This window comes from Solanum dulcamara, chromosome 1 (assembly GCF_947179165.1).
Source record: "Solanum dulcamara chromosome 1, daSolDulc1.2, whole genome shotgun sequence".
Taxonomy (NCBI): Eukaryota; Viridiplantae; Streptophyta; class Magnoliopsida; order Solanales; family Solanaceae; genus Solanum; species Solanum dulcamara.
Window position 1 is genome coordinate 79,652,755 of NC_077237.1, and position 18,501 is coordinate 79,671,255.

Here is an 18,501-nt window from a genome sequence, read left to right on the forward strand (position 1 = left end):
CGTGGAAGAACTCAAACGAAGCTTTGAGCCACGTCTTGGTGAAATTCTCAGCAATTTCTTCCGGACTCCTCTTGCTTCTTCAAATGATGAAGATTCTTCATCGTCAATTGATCCATGCGAATTTTCTCCTTGTTGAGTTTTCGGACTCCCCCTTTCCCTTAGCTTTCCAACAGTTGTACTATCTGAAGAAACATTAATGACAGGTGAGTTTGCAACTCTTGGGTTCAAGATTCTGGTACCTTCTCCTTCTAACGCAACTCCATAATAGAAGGGGATTTCATTTGTATCAGCCTCCTTATTTGAGTCAGTGACTATCTGATCATCAATTTCATATGAATCCTCTACATCACAATAGGATCTACCACCGAATTCTCTTTCTATCTCTTCAATAACCTGTTTATCAGCTTTAGAGCTTCCGAAAAATATGTCGTTTGTCTCTCCACCTAAAATTTGGCCTTTAAGGTCAACTTCTTCATTTTTTGATCTTCATTTGCTTCCAATATTTGATCTAAGCCAACGATTGACCTCGATATGGCTGAAGATTGATTAGAAATTTCAACTTCTAATATATATCTCTCAATGCTTTCTCCGTAAAGGTCACCACTAGCATATATAATTTCAGACACTACATGTTCAGGATCTACTTCCTTGATTTCTTCAATAGAAGCTACCACATGATCAACTGTATTATATTCTGAAACCTCGATCCAGTCTCTTTCAAGGTTGATAGAAACCATGGCATCTATTGCTCGAGCCTCATCTAAGAAGCACCTTCCCCAGTCTTCTTCTTCAACAACTTTCTCAGCTTGAGCCATATTTCTCACCTTAGCTCGACAATATCTTTTTATGTGTCCTATTTCACCACAACGGCAATATTTGAGAGGCTTCTTACTGTAATTGCTAAAAGACTCTTCCTTGTTTCCAGGCGATCTTAAACCACCTGATAATCTAGAGTGCGATATATTTCTTGATTTTCCTCTAAAGTTCCTCTTGTCGGCTACAAGAACATTTCCTTCCTCTTTTTTGATATATACACCAGCCAAATGTTTGGCTAGTAGCTCCTGTGATGACAACAAATTCTCAAATTCCTCCAAGTATGGTTGTTGATCCCATCCTTGAATTGACGTCACAATTGGAATATATTCAGGTTTCAAACCACGAATGATAATTCTTCTCATTTGTGCTTTAGAGATAGCCTCTTCCAGATTTAACAAATATATCTTAGAACATAAGTTTTTAATCTTTAAAAAATAATCGGTGATAGAAAGATTACCTTGAGTGATTTTAGTCAATTCATTCTCCAATATCTACAACTGAGCTTCATTCTTCTAGTTGAACAAACGATCGAGGGTCCTCTATATTTCATGAGCTAATTTACACTTTGTAATATGATCGAATAAATCAGAGGAGATTGTCCTCTTCAGAATGAACTCCACCTTCGCATTCACTTGCTTCCACTTCTTGTATGTACTGCTATTTTCCTGCTCGTCCTCAAGAGGACTTGTGTCACTTCCATTAACAACATCCAACAAATCCTCATCCATAAGGTATGATTCCATACATGTCTTCCATACCTTGTAATTGGACTGGCTCAATAATTCCATTCCAAGTCCATTAACACGACCACTTAAATCCATTTAGACAAATCAGTTGAATCAACCACTAACCCGATCTTGAAATAAAATCTAGAAGTCAATGTATGGCTATGGCTCTAATATCATGTAGAGAATAGCAGAAGAAAAGTATAACTGGGGGGACGTTCTGCTAACTCAAAATCGTTAACTAAGATCGAAAAATTCAACTATAGAAGAGGAAACTAGAAAGGAGAAGGAATATTTTGAAAAGGAGAACTTTGTTATACAGAAGACTCTTTGATTTAGGTTTGTTTTTTTTTGGTTTTGGGTTGATTACAAATGTCTAATGCCATCCCTATTTATACTTGGGTGGAATGGTTCTAAATATTATAAGTTCTAGACTATTTTATGACTTAGTACAAATATCTAGCTCTCTAGAATATCCACACATTTTTTAGATACATCTACAAGAATATTCTAGTAACTTTAACTTCTACGGTAGAATATCTAGACTTTTCTTTAAGATAATTATTCTAGATACTACCCTAGACTATTCTAGAAACTATACTAGAAAAATCTATGATATTTCAAAATATAAACTTTATCTTTTTTCACAACCCCCCCCCCCCCCAAAAAAAAAAAAGAAGATAAAAAGAAAAAAAAAGGAAACGGGAAATAATACTAAAATGATTTAAAAACAGTTTTAAAGAAAAAAAGAAGATGTAGTGGGCGTTTGAACATGAGTGGTTGAGATTTTTAAAAAGTATTTAAAGTCAAAATAGAATATGAATCTGAGATTGTTCTTCATATTTCCTTATAAAGTGATTTTATCATGAAAAACATCAAGACACATGTATTAATTTCAATACTTATACAATCAATTCTCCGTTTCTTATTTGTATATATCAGTTAATTTTTTTTGTTGTCAAGAACTAATAAATATTTCTACCACAATTAACTATTAAATACTATTTTGTAGGTGTACACTACGAAATTAACAATGATATATCAGTTATCATAAAGGAAGACATATGCCGATTGAAAGCTCTACAATTTATAAACTACAATTTCTTTAAGACTAGCCAAACAAATTAAATGTGAAATAACATATGCGATAGGGATAAAACCTACAACTCACATGCTTAGTCACTAATATAATTTATAATCATACACTGCTTGAAAGTGAAGATCATTCTTTCATATTCATAACTTGAAAGAACTTGTTTGTTTATGTTCCACACGGTTAAATTGGATTTATCATTCTATCAATTTGAATTTGTATCTTCTTCAAATGTAGTACTCTTAACACATATATTATTTAAATTATTTTAAAATATTTATTTAATTAATATTAAATATACGTGTGCGAAAATTAATGTGTATATATATATACACACACTAATTGTTTATATTAAAAAATTGAATTTATGATAATATAGTACAAAAAATGAGGGAAAGTTTGATGTCTTGAGAAGGATGAACTAGTGAATTCATCCGCGCTTCGCTCGGTAATATAAAAACATCCTATTATTTTTTTTAAAAGATTCTTTATAATATTTGAAACTAAAAATAATTTTGAATATTATAAACCTCATACCAAAAGAAATAGATTTTAAGTTTTAATACTTCTAGTTATTCATTCTTAATTTTATATTTTCTCTAACTTTTCATCACCCGAGACTTGATTCCGAGGAAGTAGATATATTCAAAGAGAAGAAAGGAATTTTAATAAAATTTATATTTTAATAAGAAAAGCTATATTCACACTTTGCATAATTAGCTATCAATTTTAGAAAAAATTACAGATTTTCTTTGTTTTAAGTTTGTTTGTCTAATTTTGAAACAAAAGTAGTATGTATTTTATCTTAATTTTTTTCATTATTGATAAGTAAATAAAGCAAAGATATAACATCAATCCCTTCATATTAGCTTATAGACATGTTTCTATTAAGAGAATATCTTTTTAATTATACATTTATCCCTTCATATTAGTTAAAAGACATATTTCTATTAAGAAAAAATAGTTTTATAAATACTAACAAATGGAACAATAAAAAAAAATATGAATAAACTATGTGTTTGTTAGCTTGAAGAATCTCTACAAAGGGGCACCTGAAATAAAAAAACAAAGTACAATAAATGAGATTCTATGACATATCCACAATTAGTGATATCAATCACCACATTCATGATAGACGTTCATATCTAATGTCAATCACATAATATGACTATGTATTTGTAGCTTTATTTATTCAAAAATAATAAATATTTATCGTCTAAAAATGGATTGAGACACAAAATGAAAGAAATATTGAAGAAAGAATTGATCCGAATTAACACAATATTTGCACGTATTAAGTATTCAATTACCAGGACTAAACACAATAGCGTCAAAGAATATGAATTATTTTTTATAATAAATAAAACGAAATAAAGAAGGAAGAAAGATGATGGAAGCTCAAGAAGTTGCAAGAAAGGAAAACAACTCTACCTTCTCATATAGCATCAAAATAGAGAACTTTCTCAGTTTTCTTGCATCTCTTCTATTTCTCAAACCGATGATGGAATAACTGTTAAATTTTGATTAAAATGGTTGTTGATGCATTAACACTATGTTTGGATAATTGTTACGTATTGTTTCATAATGTATCGTATTGTATTGTTGTAATGAATACAGTGTTTGGATAGATTATATCGTTTTCCATCGTTACATAATGTCATACATCCATGATTCGAATGATAAAACTCACCAAAAAAGTAGGGGTGCGTGGTAGAGTTACTATAAAAAGGTAGGATAAAAGATAAAATATAATTATTAAATAATAAATAAAGACAAAATGAGAAGAAAATATTAAGGTAACGATGCGAACACACCAAATCGGTCGTTACATGAGTCTTTTCATCGTTACCTAACGATGGATTTAAATGATATGATACAACAGATTTTAAGTAACAATCAAAACAAACATTGTATTTAAACTAACAATACAATACAATGGGTAACAACCATCCAAACAAGGTGTAAATAAATTACATTTACATTTGTGAAAATTTTAATTGCAATTATATTTGTAAATATTTTAAATTAAATAAAGAAGAGGAATAAACATCATTAAAAAATTTAAAAAAAAAAACACGGAAGACAAAGAAAGAACTATTCTGAAACTCCCACCTTTTGGAATCATGGGTAATATTTTGAAAATTAATAGATTGTTTTATTTAATCGAAGCGTGAATGAATTAAAAAAATTCAATATTAAAAAGGATGGACAAAAATTCATTGAAGAAGATAGATCGGCATTTTTTGAAAATCTAGAATATAATAATAATGAAAGAGAAGCCTTAACGCATTTTTCGTAATGCCGAATCTAGTTCATGTTGGGTCATAGTGCCATGTAGTATGTTTCTTGTCTTGTTTGTTAATTGTTAGTGGTCCTATGACCTCTCTAGGGTGGGAAAGATGGGAAAGAAGTTACACATCGAGGAAAAGAACAAAACTCATATTACTTACTGCCAGACTCTATTCTTATTATTGCAAAAATAATACTTGAAACATCTTAAACGATGTAATTATAGTTTTTATACTCACATGTGAAACTCCCATTGAGAATTCGCATAAGATTCAAAGTTGGATCTTTCAAAGCACCATTGTATATAACCCAAGTACGTAATAAGTTGTTGATGTAGTATAAAATTGAAGCACAAAACAGAGAAAAGAAGTGAAGTACGTAAAAATGGCTAAAGGTAACAGATTAACAATTAAAATAAAAGAGGATCAATTTGTGAAATAATAATCAAGGAAAACGATGAGAAGCGGCTTTAATTGGAGGAAAGTGACGTTTGAACGGGGGAGAAGAGAAGCGATGTTTTGATAAATGTTAAAGCGACGATTGAGTTCTATTGTACATAGATTACCTTTTTTTTTTTTTGAAATGGAGAAAAATTGATAAATAGATTTCCTGATCATTGAGGCATGCCACGTGGACTTAAGATCCTCTTATATATATATATATATATAAGATCAGATAAGATAGTTAAATGGGTGATGTTGAAATAAACGATTCTTCAAATAGGACGAAATGTTTGGTTTTCGAAACTTAAGGACCCAAAACGACATTTACTCTTCTTTTACGCTTCTCCCACATCGTGCAAAGAGAGAACTTTACAGCATAATAAGAACCCTAGCGAAGCAACGGAGTTCGTCCCTTCGGGGACATCCGATAAAATTGGAACGATACAGAGAAGATTAGCATGGCCCCTGCGCAAGGATGACACGCACAAATCGAGAAATGGTCCAAATTTTTTTGCCGGTCGGAGGCGCTGATGCTCCGGTTGATCTGTATTTTTTTGGCCGGCGACGGTCAAACGAAATTTCTCGAAGTTCGTAAGCAAATTCGGAGTTTCTTTCGTCTATTTTATTTCCTGTTTCCCCAAATTTAGTCGACGAAGATAGGCATACTATTAGTTTATTATGCCCTAGTTTTTCTGTCAACATGATTGGATTCAATTAGTATATTGTGATTGTGTTTTACTTCCTTGGTTTGGACTTAATTTGCATCTGAAGTTTTATCAGAATCCCCAAATTCATGTTTTTGCTAATTAGGTTTTGCCATTTGATTAACTTACATTTTTTTTGTTGTTGTAGTTGGTTACAATTACAATAAATTCAGTTTAGATGGCGAATCGAGCTCCGGTCAGAGCAAATAACCAGCCCTCATTGCTATGATTGCTGACGAGGTTATTCACTATTTAATCTTTTACTAATAACCAATATGCTTTCATATCTATCTTTACAATTTGAATCTGTCACCTCAAAGGTGTGGAGGTAGCTGAGTGTTGTTGCACTTTGTTTCTTTTTCTACTATGTGTATTAATATCTGTTTGCTTTATTTTGATTTGTATTTTGCTGTTTTGCTGTCATATTTTCTTGCTACCATGCTTCAAATTCTTTTCTTTTCTGTCGAGGCGAGGGTCTATCAGAAGTAGTCTCTCTACCCCACAAAGGTAAGGATATGGTTTGTATAAATCCTACCTTCGTCAGACCCCACTTGTGGGATTACACTACCGCTATCGCTGAGGGTATGTTGTTGTTGTTGAATAGATTTGTTGTAGTAAATGATGGTGTATAAAACTGAATTGTGTCATGGGATTGAATATGTTCTTAAATCTTATTTCTGATTCTAACAAACTATAAAGTGGAAATTGTAGACATCAAGTATACTGTTAGCGTTATGGCCCCTTATCAACGAGTCAATTCCTTTTATCTTATTGCACTTGCAGAGAAATTGGTATCTTAAATTCATATTCTCATCAGTGTACTTGCGAACTTCTTAATGTAGGATACAATCACTGGGTTTTTACTAGCAGGAGTTGGTAATGTTGATTTGAGGAGGAAAGCTAACTATCTTATTGTTGATTCAAGTATGTTTTCAATTTTTTGTTCTCTCTAATATTGTGATTTAATAGCTGAAAAAATTATGAAAGAAAGAAAATCGAGGAGGCTTGATTAGGATTGTTAAGTCCTTATCAGTGATGAAGCTTTTACATTTTGTATTACTCTAATTTGATTTTTGAGAAAGAATGTAATGTATCTTTCCGTTTCTTATGGTTTAGAAATAATGGTGAAATAGATTGCAGATGCTGTTAAAGAATTCACCACAAGGGAGGACATTGCGATAGTGTTAATCAGCCAATATGTGAGTTTTTATCATATTTTGCCTCTTGTTTTATGGCAGCATCCGTAACATCATTTCAACTTCTGGTTTTAACTTTGTCATGGAGAATGTTGAATAATTAGTATGTTAGTGGTTATTGGAGGTATGACGGCCTAGATTTGAACTTGTGAAGTACCTCATCACAGGAAAAAATATAGACTTTCCTAAACGCAACAGTAGCTGAGAAGCCTGATTGAGAAGTGAAAAATAAAGTTTAATCAGAGTGTGATGTAGGAAGGTAAGCTTCATAAAAATCTTTTATGTGACAGTTCTACCACTTGCCTGGTATACTTGTATTTGCAAAGTCAGCCTTGAATGGTGTGTGGCCCTAGAAGGGGAGCTTGGAGCAACGGTAAAGTTGTCTCCGTGTGACCTATAGATCACGAGTTCGAGCTGTGGAAACAACCACCAATGCTTACATTGGAGTAGGTTGTCAACATCATACCCCTTCCCCTTGGGGTGCGGCCCTTCCTTGGACCCTGCTAATGTGGAAGGCTTTGTGCACCAGGCTGTCGTTTTAACCTTGAATGGCATCTAAAAAGCAAAATTGAGGAGTCATTACCATATAATGCCAGCTTCTATGACTACAAAGAGGAGGGCCGTTTTTTCTAATGTGTGTCCTCCAGAATTGGACAATAGTGAGGACATAAATTACCTGTTAATTGCACCAAACAACTTGAGAGAAAGTAGAAACACTTTCCATAGTAAAAGTGGCTAAGGATGTGCTTTCTGCAGTCAAATCGTTTGTCTTTGTTTATCATTTCCGACTCCAGTAAAATATTTCCAAATGTACTACTTCAAACTAATATCGTGCATTATTGTGACAGTAATCAATATTACTTTTTTGAACTTTGATTGGTTTTGTTTTCTTCATATATTAGCAATTTGTATGTTGTCCTTCGACGTCTCTTTAGGGCAACTAGCTGCTCCTCTTTTGCCTCTATTTTGAGTTGCTCTAATAAATACTTTGGATCGAATAAAAGCTTCTCCCTTTTTTCATCTATCGTACAGCTAATATATCCACTGGTTTCCATATTCAGGTTGCAAACGTGATCAGATTCTTGGTTGATAGTTACAGTAAACCAATCCCAGCCATTTGGGAGATTCCTTCAAAGGATCATCCATATGATCCTGCTCACGACTCTGTTCTTTCATGAGTGAAGTACCTCTTCTCTAGTGAATCAGTGGCATCTGATAGACGATGAGGAAAAAATGGTTTACACATACCTCTAATCATTAGTTTCACCATTTTATCATGCATCTTTCTATCATCATTGTCCTAAGATTATTCCTTAATCATTCTTGATGCTTAACTCACATTGCCTGTTCAGTTCCTTATTTACTGCTGCTTTTTTCACCGCTCGAGTGAGTGACTTATCCTTTTAATAAGTTGAATGTTGGTCACCCTACAGAGTTTGCACTTATTTTACGCAACAGAGTTTTTATAGGACAGAAATGTACTGTGTGCTTATTGATATTATGAGTCAAGATTTGGGTTTGTGTTGCTTCAATGTATTAAAGTCTTGGAAGGTAAACTCACAATGATCTTGTATCTGTTTTCTGTTAAGTTTTTGCCTTTTGTTATTCAAATGTTAAGAGACAGAAGCCATAATTTGATTTGATATTGCATATCCAATATGATGGACATGTCCTGGTTGGTAAATATCAAAGCCGTGTGGTCCTCAGACTGCCCCCTACCCGAAATTTCTTCATTCTCATAACTCGAGCCCCATATTTTCTGGATATTCTAAGTCCTTTGACAATTTCTCTTTGTTGATACTAACTCGGTTAATTCAAATTCTCACCATACATAATCAAGTAAAAGAGAATATGTCAGTGGTTTGATCTCCATTCACAATTGGACAATACACATGCCTCCAATTTTACATCCATGTACTCTGTTTTGAGATTTTCTTAATTGTTACATGTCATACAATGTTAACGGTTCTTGCCTCGATGATGAACTTTTAGAGTAAAAGTTGCTACTTAAAGGTAGTGAGCCACTTCCTCAATGTAGATGTCGTGTAGCTGCTCCACAAGAATATGTTGAGCCTTATCCTGTTCCTTTGATCTTATGGAAAACACCATCGGTTTTTTTTGTTGTATGGACAGCGTATACTTGCAAAACTTAGTATTGTTTGATCAATCGCGTTAAGACTCACAGAGGCTTTGATGATTGTAAAGATTGTTTTGATCTTATTGGCAGAGAGAAAACTCGTTGGACAACGAAAAATGGTGCTGGTGTTGACTTCTCTATGGATGAAGTGTTAGCAGCAACGAGGGTTATACCTGTGTACACTAGCATCTTACAAAGATTTCCCTTTTTCGACAACATGTTGAATACCAACACTTTTACACTTCTTGTTTTTCGATATTTTATAGGGTGTTAAGGCCTGGTGAGCTGTTTTGGCTTGACCATTTCTTCCGTGTTGGTTGAGCAATTGGAGAAAGTGTATGCACCACTTATCGATAGTATTGGTTTCAATAAGGTGAAGTGGATCGTGGGAAGGAAACTCGATAGAGGCCCCGAGCTAAACTAAATGTTGCCTTTCAGCAATATTGGAAAAGCCATTGAAGAATTCTTGGTGACTCTACTACATCTTCCTTTTTCTTTTACTTTCTTTGTAAAATACTTATATCTTGCTTCAGCGTCTGTTGAAGTGATCGATAGCTTGCCCTACTGGAAAAACGCACATTGCTGATGGCCTTATTGAAAATCTGTCAAAATTGTACTCTTCATACTTCCTTTTCTTCGAATGGTCTTGCTTACTACCAAATTGTCAAGTATTTATAATTTAGACCATATTGACTATTGTTCAATACTACAGGCCCTACTGTTAGCTTCTGACTAATCGATTGGAAACAAAGCAAGGCTTCTGGTTCACATGTACTGGTGCCTACCAATTGATCTCAGAAGATTTCCATGTCAAGTGAAAGTGAAACAAGTATTAATGAAGTTTGTCAACAAATATTACCCTCTGATTCAGCCTTCATGTTGCTGCTCAACTTCTTCTTTGCACCAACAAAGTAGAAATCAACATATTCTTGTTTATTGAGTCATGACATCATGTTTTATAAATTTTAGCTCAAAGTAGATTGTATAGCTAGTGAAAAATAGGCAACTGAAAGCATGTATTGTCACAAATTGGAATTCAGAAGCTTTAACATTCTCATCTTTGGACTAATTTTTCTGAATGTATAGAATTTAATCCTATGGAAAACCAAATTTTGGTATGATCAAATGCATGAGTAGAAATCTTTACACATTCCTTTCGGAATGGGAAAGTAAAATAATGAGCTTTATGGGGTATAAAACAAGTTTGCATGGTACATACACTTTTGGGCTTGATGATGGTGTAGCCCAACGGACAAACTTGTAAGTTCCATGGGGTCAATGCTAACAATACAAACCATAAGCTTGGGTTATGACATATTATCAAGCCTAAGAGACAAATCCGTTAGATTGTTGGGTCAAAGTGCACAATACAAGTGATAAGCAAGGGTCCTGATACCTTTACTATATGGGAATTGACTAGGCAAATATGACTAAAGAGTGAGTAATTAATCACAAGTAGAACTTTTGCTCCTCATTAATTTACGATGAAAATGACCTATTTCTAAAATCTCCTCTTTCTCATTCACAAGTCCTATTTTACAAAAAGAGAAAAAAACATTTGTTGAAGAATTTGCACTATGATGTATCTTATACAAAAAATGTGTAATTATAATCTAATTTTATATTAAAATTGTAAATATGATTGAACATATTTATTTCTAGAAATTTTTAAAAGAGGATAAATATTTTATCTTAAATTTTCATTCGCAACTTTGAAACATGTAACTTCTAAATTTCATTAATAGAAAATCCCCCTAAATGAGTTAGTGGGGCTATATACAATGTTGTTAGTTCTTTTCTTTTCTATTTTTGATAATATGTTCATGCTTTTTTTATATATTTGAGATTGTTTTGATTAAGCTAAATTTATTTATTAATTACAATAGGAGGAGATTTGAAGAGGAAGATATTACTATATTAATTAGTGGGGTTGACTTTAATTTGTGTTATCGGTCGTAAGTTTAGATTTAAACTTTATAAGTTCAATCTTTAAGATACTTCAATTGAATTTGTTATGTTTTTTGAATTACAGGTTCAAATCGACTTCAATAAATTCTTACACTAATATATGCTCCCCATCGAAAGCAGTGAGTTCATATGAATGAGACGTGGCAACTCTACATCCACCCTTGTCGAAAAGAATAATTGAAGAAGTTCTAAGGAATAATAAAACACCTAATCCTTATTGGGTTTAAGATTCAATATTTAATGCCACTTTAGTTTTAGAATTTTTTTTATAATTAGTTTCTTATGTTAGTTTTCTATTGTGTAAGCTTAATTCTTCTTAGAGAAAATAATTTAAGCTCACCAGGAGCTCCTTATCACATTTTTAATGGAAATTTACTATGTGCTTGTATTATTGTTGAGGTGAGTGTTCTTGTTATTCATTTTTTTTAAAACTTAAATCTACACCATATTTTACATTTTAATTTATATGAAGGTGTTTGACTAGACACACAGATTAAGAGAATAATAAAAGATTTTGATTTTTTTTTACTATGTTTCAGTAGTACTTATTTATTTTATCTTTTGATCAAATACATATATATATATATATATATATATGTATGTATATATATTTTCTAAAATAAATTAAAATCTAAAGAAGTAAAGATACAAACCAGCCTAAGAAAATTTGACATCTATTATATATAAATAAAAATGAATTATTTATATTGAGTCTTTATGTCAAAAAAATGAATTTATGATAATATAGTACAAAAAATGAGGGAAAGTTTGACGTCTTGAGAAGGAGCTTCATGACGTGAATGAATAGTTAAATGGGTGATGTTGAAATAAAGGATTCTTCAAATAGGACGAAATGTTTGGTTTTCGAAACTTAAGGACCCAAAACGACATTTACTCTTCTTTTACGTTTCTCCCACATCGTGCAAAGAGAGAACTTTACAGCATAATAAGAACCCTAGCGAAGCAATGGAGTTCGTCCCTTCGGGGACATCCGATAAAATTGGAACGATACAGAGAAGATTAGCATGGCCCCTGCGCAAGGATGACACGCACAAATCGAGAAATGGTCCAAATTTTTTTGCCGGTCGGAGGCGCTGATGCTCCGGTTGATCTGTATTTTTTTGGCCGGCGACGGTCAAACGAGATTTCTCGAAGTTCGTAAGCAATTCGGAGTTTCTTTCGTCTATTTTATTTCCTGTTTCCCCAAATTTAGTCGACGAAGATAGGCATACTATTAGTTTATTATGCCCTAGTTTTTCTGTCAACATGATTGGATTCAAGTATATTGTGATTGTGTTTTACTTCCTTGGTTTGGACTTAATTTGCATCTGAAGTTTTATCAGAATCCCCAAATTCATGGTTTTGCTAATTAGGTTTTGCCATTTGATTGACTTATAGTTTTTTTTTGTTGTTGTAGTTGGTTACAATTACAATCATTTCAGTTTAGATGGCGAATTGAGCTCCAGTCAGAACAAATAACTCAGCCCTCATTGCTATGATTGCTGTTGAGGTGATTCACTATTTAATCTTTCACTAATAACCAATATGCTTTCATATTATTATAGTTTGAATCTGTCACCTAAAACAATTTTTAAACTATATGTTGCTTCATTTGATTTATATCTAGCAGCTTTGCTATCAGATTTTCTTGCTACCATGCTTCAAATTCTTTTCTTTCTGTCGAGCCAAGGGTGTATTGGAAGCAGTCTCTCTACCCCACAAAAGTAGGGATAAAGTCGGTGTAAATTCTACCTTTCGCAGATTTCACTTGTGGGATTACACTGGGTATGTTGTTGTTGTTGTTGTTGAATAGATTTGTTGTAGTAAATGATGGTGTATAAAAACTGAATTGTGTCATTGGATTGAATATGTTCTTAAATCTTATTTCTGATTCTAACAAACTATAAAGTGGAAATAGTAGACATCAAATATACTGTTAGCGTTATGGCCCCTTATCAACGAGTCAATTCCTTTTATCTTATTGCACTTGCATGGAAATTGGTATCTTAAATTCATATTCTCATCAGTGTACTTGCGAACTTCTTAATGTAGGATACAATCACTGGGTTTTTACTAGCAGGAGTTGGTAATGTTGATTTGAGGAGGAAAACTAACTATCTTATTGTTGATTCAAGTATGTTTTCAATTTTTTGTTCTCTCTAATATTGTGATTTAATAGATGAAAAATTTATGAAAGAAAGAAAATCGAGGTTGCTTGATTAGGATTGTTAAGGCCTTGCCAGTGATGGAGCTTTTACATTTTGTATCACTCTAATTTAATTTTTTGAGAAAGAATGTAATGTATCTTTCCGTTTCTTATGGTTTAGAAATAATGGTGAAGCAGATTGAAGATGCTTTGAAAGAATTCACCACAAGGGAGGACATTGTGATAGTATAAATCAGCTTATATGTGAGTTTTTATTCTATTTTCCCCTCTTGTTTTATGACAGTATCCATAGCTTCATTTTAATCGGAGTATGATATAGGAAATTAAGCTTCGTAAAATATCTTTTATGTGACAGTTCCACCACTTTCTTGGTATACTTGTATTTGCAAAGTCAACCTTGAATGGTGTGTGGGCCATCTAAGGGGAACCTTGGAGCAACGGTAAAATTTGTCTCCGTATGACCACTAATGCTTACATTAGAGTTGTTTGTCTACATCACACCCCTTCCCCTTGGGATGCGGCCCTTTATTGAACCTTGCTAATACGAGAGGCTTTGTGCACTAGGCTGCCATTTTAACCTTGAATGGCGTCTAAAAAGCATAGTTGAGGAATCATTGCCATATCATGCCAACTTCTATGACTGCAAAAGAGGAGGACCATTTGTCTAATATGAGTCTGTCCTCCGGAATTGGACAATAATGAGGATTACCTGTTAATTGCACCAAACAACTTGGGAGAAAGTACAAACACTTCCCATTATAAAAGTAGCTAAGGATTTGTTTTCTGCAGTCAAATCGTTTCAATCTTTTGTTTGTTGTTACTGACTCCAGCAAAATATGTCCAAATGTACTACCTCTAACTAATATAGTGCATTCGTGTGACGGTGATCAATTTAACATTTTTGAACTTTGATTGATTTTGTTTTCTTCATGTATTAGCAATTTGTATGTTGTTCTTCGGCGTCTCTTCAGGACAACTACTGCTCCTCTTTTGCCTCTATTTGTAGTTGCTCTAATAAATCCTTTGGATCGAATAAAAGCTTCTCCCATTTTCATATTAAGGTTGCAAACATGATCAGATTCTTGGTTGATAGTTACAATAAACCAATCCCAGCCATTCTGGAGATTCCTTCAAAGGACCATCCATATGATCCTGCTCACGACTCTGTTCTTTCACTAGTGAAGTACCTCTTCTCTACTGAATCAGTGGCATCTGATAGACGATGAGGAAAAAATGGTTTACATATACCCCTAATCATTAGTTCACCATTTTACTATGCATCTTCTATCATCATTCTCCTAAGATTATTCCTTAATCTTTCTTGAGGCTTAACTCACATTACCTGTTTCAGTCCCTTATTTACTGCTGCTTTTTTTTCACCGCTTGAGTGAATAATTCATCCTTGTAATAAGTTGAATGTTGGTCACTTTACTGAGTTTGCACTTATTATTCGATTGATGTCGTGATGGAGTTTTTATAGAAGAACAGAAATGTATTGTGTGCTTATGGATATAATGAGTCAAGATTTGGGTTGGTGTTGCTTCAATATATTTAAGTCTTAGATGGTGAACTCACAATGTCTTGTATCTGTTTTCTGTTTAAGTTATTGCCTTTTGTTATTCAAATATTAAGAAACAGAAGCCATAATTTGATATGATATTGCATATCCAATATGATGCACATATCCTGGTTGATGGACATGTTATGTGGACAACAATTGAGGCCCTGTAGGGATAGCAATGGGGCGGGCAGGGAAGGGCAGGGTAGTGAGCCACTTCCTCGATGTGGATGTTGTGTAGCTGCTCCACAAGAATATATAAGGTGAAGTGGATTGTGGGAAGGAAGCTCGATAGAGGCCCCTAGCTAACGAGATGTACCTTTCAGCATTGTTGGAAAGGCCATTGAAGAATTCTTGGTAACACTACTATATGCTCTCTTTTTTTTTTTCATATACTTTCTTACTTTGTAAAAAATTAGGGGTCATTTGGTAGAGTGTATTAGCAAAATTAATGCATGCATTAATTATATATATTAGTAGTACCTTGTTTGGTACACTTTTTCATGTTACGTATAACTAATGCAGCATTAGTTATACACTCTATTGTGTATTAAGGTGTGTATTACTAATACCATGGATTTCTAGGTATTAGTAATGCAAAGGGATTTAATGCGTGCATTAACATGATTAAAGACCCAATTACCCCTCAAAATTCTTTTTATGTCTTTTCCACCATAATTGTTGAGGATATTTTTGTAAATAAATATTTTTATGCAATGCATGCTATTTTAAATACACTAAACCAAATAATGCATAATAAATATTCTATCCATAATTAATGCAAGCATAACTTATACAAGCATTACCAATACACTCTATTTAGCATTATTTTTAATCACTCTACCAAACGTCCCCTTATGTCTTGCTTCTGCATCTGTTGAAGTGATAACTTGCACTACTGGAAAAATGCGAATTTCTGATGTTCCTTTTCATTGAAAATCCGTCGAAATTGTACTCTTTATACTGCCTTTTCATTGAAAATCTATCGAAATTGTACTCGTAACAACTCTTTCCAATGTCCTTTCCCTCAGGAATTCCGACTTCAAACAGCATTCCGACTGGCCTTTCCATTGGACGAAACACGGTGATTTCCAACCCCTCAACTGTATAATACATTAACCATCTCTTTCATTGCTTTACAAACTTGTGTTAGCAAAAAACAGAGAATTTTTTCCCTTCTCATGTCCTAAACAAGCACGAAATGAGATTAATGAAGAGTTACTCTCCACAAGGAATTGTAAAACTGCCTATCAGATGATCAAAATCAACTTCTTCCTCAGCTTGACTCAGCAAATCTTGAAAAGAAAAAGGTTGGCTCAAGAATGAAATCCGGACAATGAACCTCTCTTGTTATGGTTCTCACAACATAGACAACAAAATGACCCTTTGGAACATCTCCTAGTGTCGAAGACTTGTTGAGGGCTCGATTAGATTGAGTTATACGAGGAACTTGGATGGACATAATTATAGCTATAGACGAACAAAAGGAAGCAGCTATCAACCTAAAACTAGACAACCAACCTCCACAATTCCTAAGGTCACCTATCTACATGACAAAGAAGAGAGCAGAACATGGTTTTGCTTCTTACCAGCAATTGTTCATTTAATGATCTCAAATTATTGGTATTGCTGAGAAATACCAAGTAGGCCTAGTTGGTTGTTTGATCAAAGAAACTTATCATGTTTTATTTTCAAACTAGCTTCATCCACAAAATTTTAAGGCCCCATATGAACATGGCCAACAGGCATCAGCACATGGCTTTGCCTAACTCATCAGCCCTATTTCACAAGTTACAAATAATCCCTCTTTCGTGAGCCTTTTTATCATCAAGCACAAGCATTATCAATTCAGCAATCAAAGGTCTCTAAATTTCTTATTTACTTTCTTGTGTCCAATCTTCCAATAAACAAAAATGGCAGTGATAAGTACCAAGAAACTCATCAAAATGGCTAGGAGATGGCAGAAGTTTGCAGCCATGCAGAGGAAGAGGATTTCATTTCCAAGAAATGGCAGTGATATAGACAGTTGCAGTACATCTTCATCCTCTGTAGTTGAAAAAGGACATTTTGTAGTCTATACAGCTGATCAATTACCCTTTGTTATTCCATTGGCTTACCTTGAAAACGAAGTCATTAGGCAACTGTTGAACATGTCCGAAGAAGAATTTGGGCTTACGAGTGGTGGTCCTATTACATTACCCTGTGATTCAACCTTCATGGACTATATCATTTCGCTAATCAAGAAAGGTATAGCTTCTGGAGATCTTCACAAAGCGTTGCTCCTATCAATTCCTTCATGTTGCTGCTCAACTTCTTTGTACCAAGAAAGTGGAACTCGGCAGATTCTTGTTTATTAGGTCATAATCAATGTTTCTTTTTTGTACATGCTACCTCAAATATAGTTTTTAGAGAGGATGGAGCAAGATTGAAGAGTACATAATTGTAAAATTTACCATATTCATGGCCATAGCTCAAATATACTAATTTTTTTTTCTTTAAGTGTTGTCTAAAACTAGTACATTCTCTAAATCTTTCTTTTATCCCAACACAGACATACAAATTGTACAGATCCTTTGCGTTCATTTTTTAATGTTCATGGTTAAGTTTGTACCAGCTCCAAGAGATTGTTAATTCTCAATTAACGATGAAAACATCATATTCATTCATCATATATAATTCTCAATTCTCAATTAACATTGAGTTGTTGTAATTATTGGGAGATCAATATTCAGTAAATGGTAACTAATGACTTTCCACCTCCTACACGAAATAACTATTGGTTTTCTTGTTTTCATGTTTCTCCATCTCCACAAATAATCCAAGTGAACCATTAAGAAATTCATTAATCATCATTAAGTTGATAATGAATTATATTATCTCATTCATTATATTCTTCTTAATAATCAGCTTTTATAAATCAAAAAATAGTAGAGGAAAGCTCCAAATTTATGAGGTAAATGTTTATGTTTATTTTCCTTTGTTACTTCATATGAATATTCATGAAAATGGTGGTATTGTCATGTAAATTCTTGTAACATCACTCTCTACTATTATTTAGAAAATTATTTCAATAACTTCGCAGAAGCATATGAAAGATGAATAGATAAGTTTTTTTTTTTCCTAAACCGATCAGCTGTCCAATTTTGCAGTTTCATACGATATATAAACATTTGTCGTCCAACAAAAAAATAATTAAATAGGATGTGTGTTCATCAATTTTAGCTTGTACTTTTAAACAAATTTTGTTATTGATTACACTACAATATTAATATAATTTATATCGTATATACTAGTTGCATGGGGTACACGTGCAATACATGTGTCCAAAAACTAATTTAAAATAATTGATAAGCATCTCAAGTAATGGTTCGGTGCTACATTAAGGAAAGGACTCGTCCCAACCAT

General features: G+C 33.3%; 1 protein-coding gene, 2 non-coding genes and 1 pseudogene across 9 annotated transcripts; all 4 read left to right on the forward strand.

The window, feature by feature from the left end:
* Positions 1-5,712: 5,712 nt before the first annotated feature.
* LOC129876629 (V-type proton ATPase subunit F-like) lies at positions 5,713-10,529 on the forward strand (annotated as a pseudogene).
* Positions 5,775-5,877, forward strand: LOC129903863 (U6 spliceosomal RNA). Its single transcript, XR_008770305.1, has one exon. It is a non-coding gene; the product is annotated as a U6 spliceosomal RNA (small nuclear RNA).
* A 1,658-nt stretch (positions 10,530-12,187) lies between the features above and the next one.
* On the forward strand, positions 12,188-17,595 carry LOC129875965 (auxin-responsive protein SAUR68-like). 7 transcript variants are annotated; one of them, XR_008763327.1, is made up of 7 exons: positions 12,189-12,525; positions 12,706-12,881; positions 13,002-13,156; positions 13,424-13,505; positions 13,699-13,781; positions 13,894-15,453; positions 16,128-17,010. XR_008763327.1 is itself a non-coding variant. In XM_055951264.1 (6 exons), the coding sequence occupies exons 4-6, from the start codon at positions 15,410-15,412 to the stop codon at positions 17,451-17,453; spliced, it is 534 nt and encodes a 177-aa protein (XP_055807239.1). In that variant the 5' UTR covers positions 12,188-12,525; positions 12,789-12,881; positions 13,699-13,781; positions 13,894-15,409; the 3' UTR covers positions 17,454-17,595. The 7 variants fall into 7 exon arrangements, 1 of the variants encoding a protein (XP_055807239.1); XR_008763305.1 differs by having other exon boundaries at positions 12,190-12,529; positions 12,789-12,881; XR_008763287.1 differs by having other exon boundaries at positions 12,192-12,525; positions 12,789-12,881; positions 13,014-13,156.
* Positions 12,347-12,449, forward strand: LOC129903868 (U6 spliceosomal RNA). The gene has a single exon (XR_008770308.1). It is a non-coding gene; the product is annotated as a U6 spliceosomal RNA (small nuclear RNA).
* Positions 17,596-18,501: the final 906 nt, after the last annotated feature.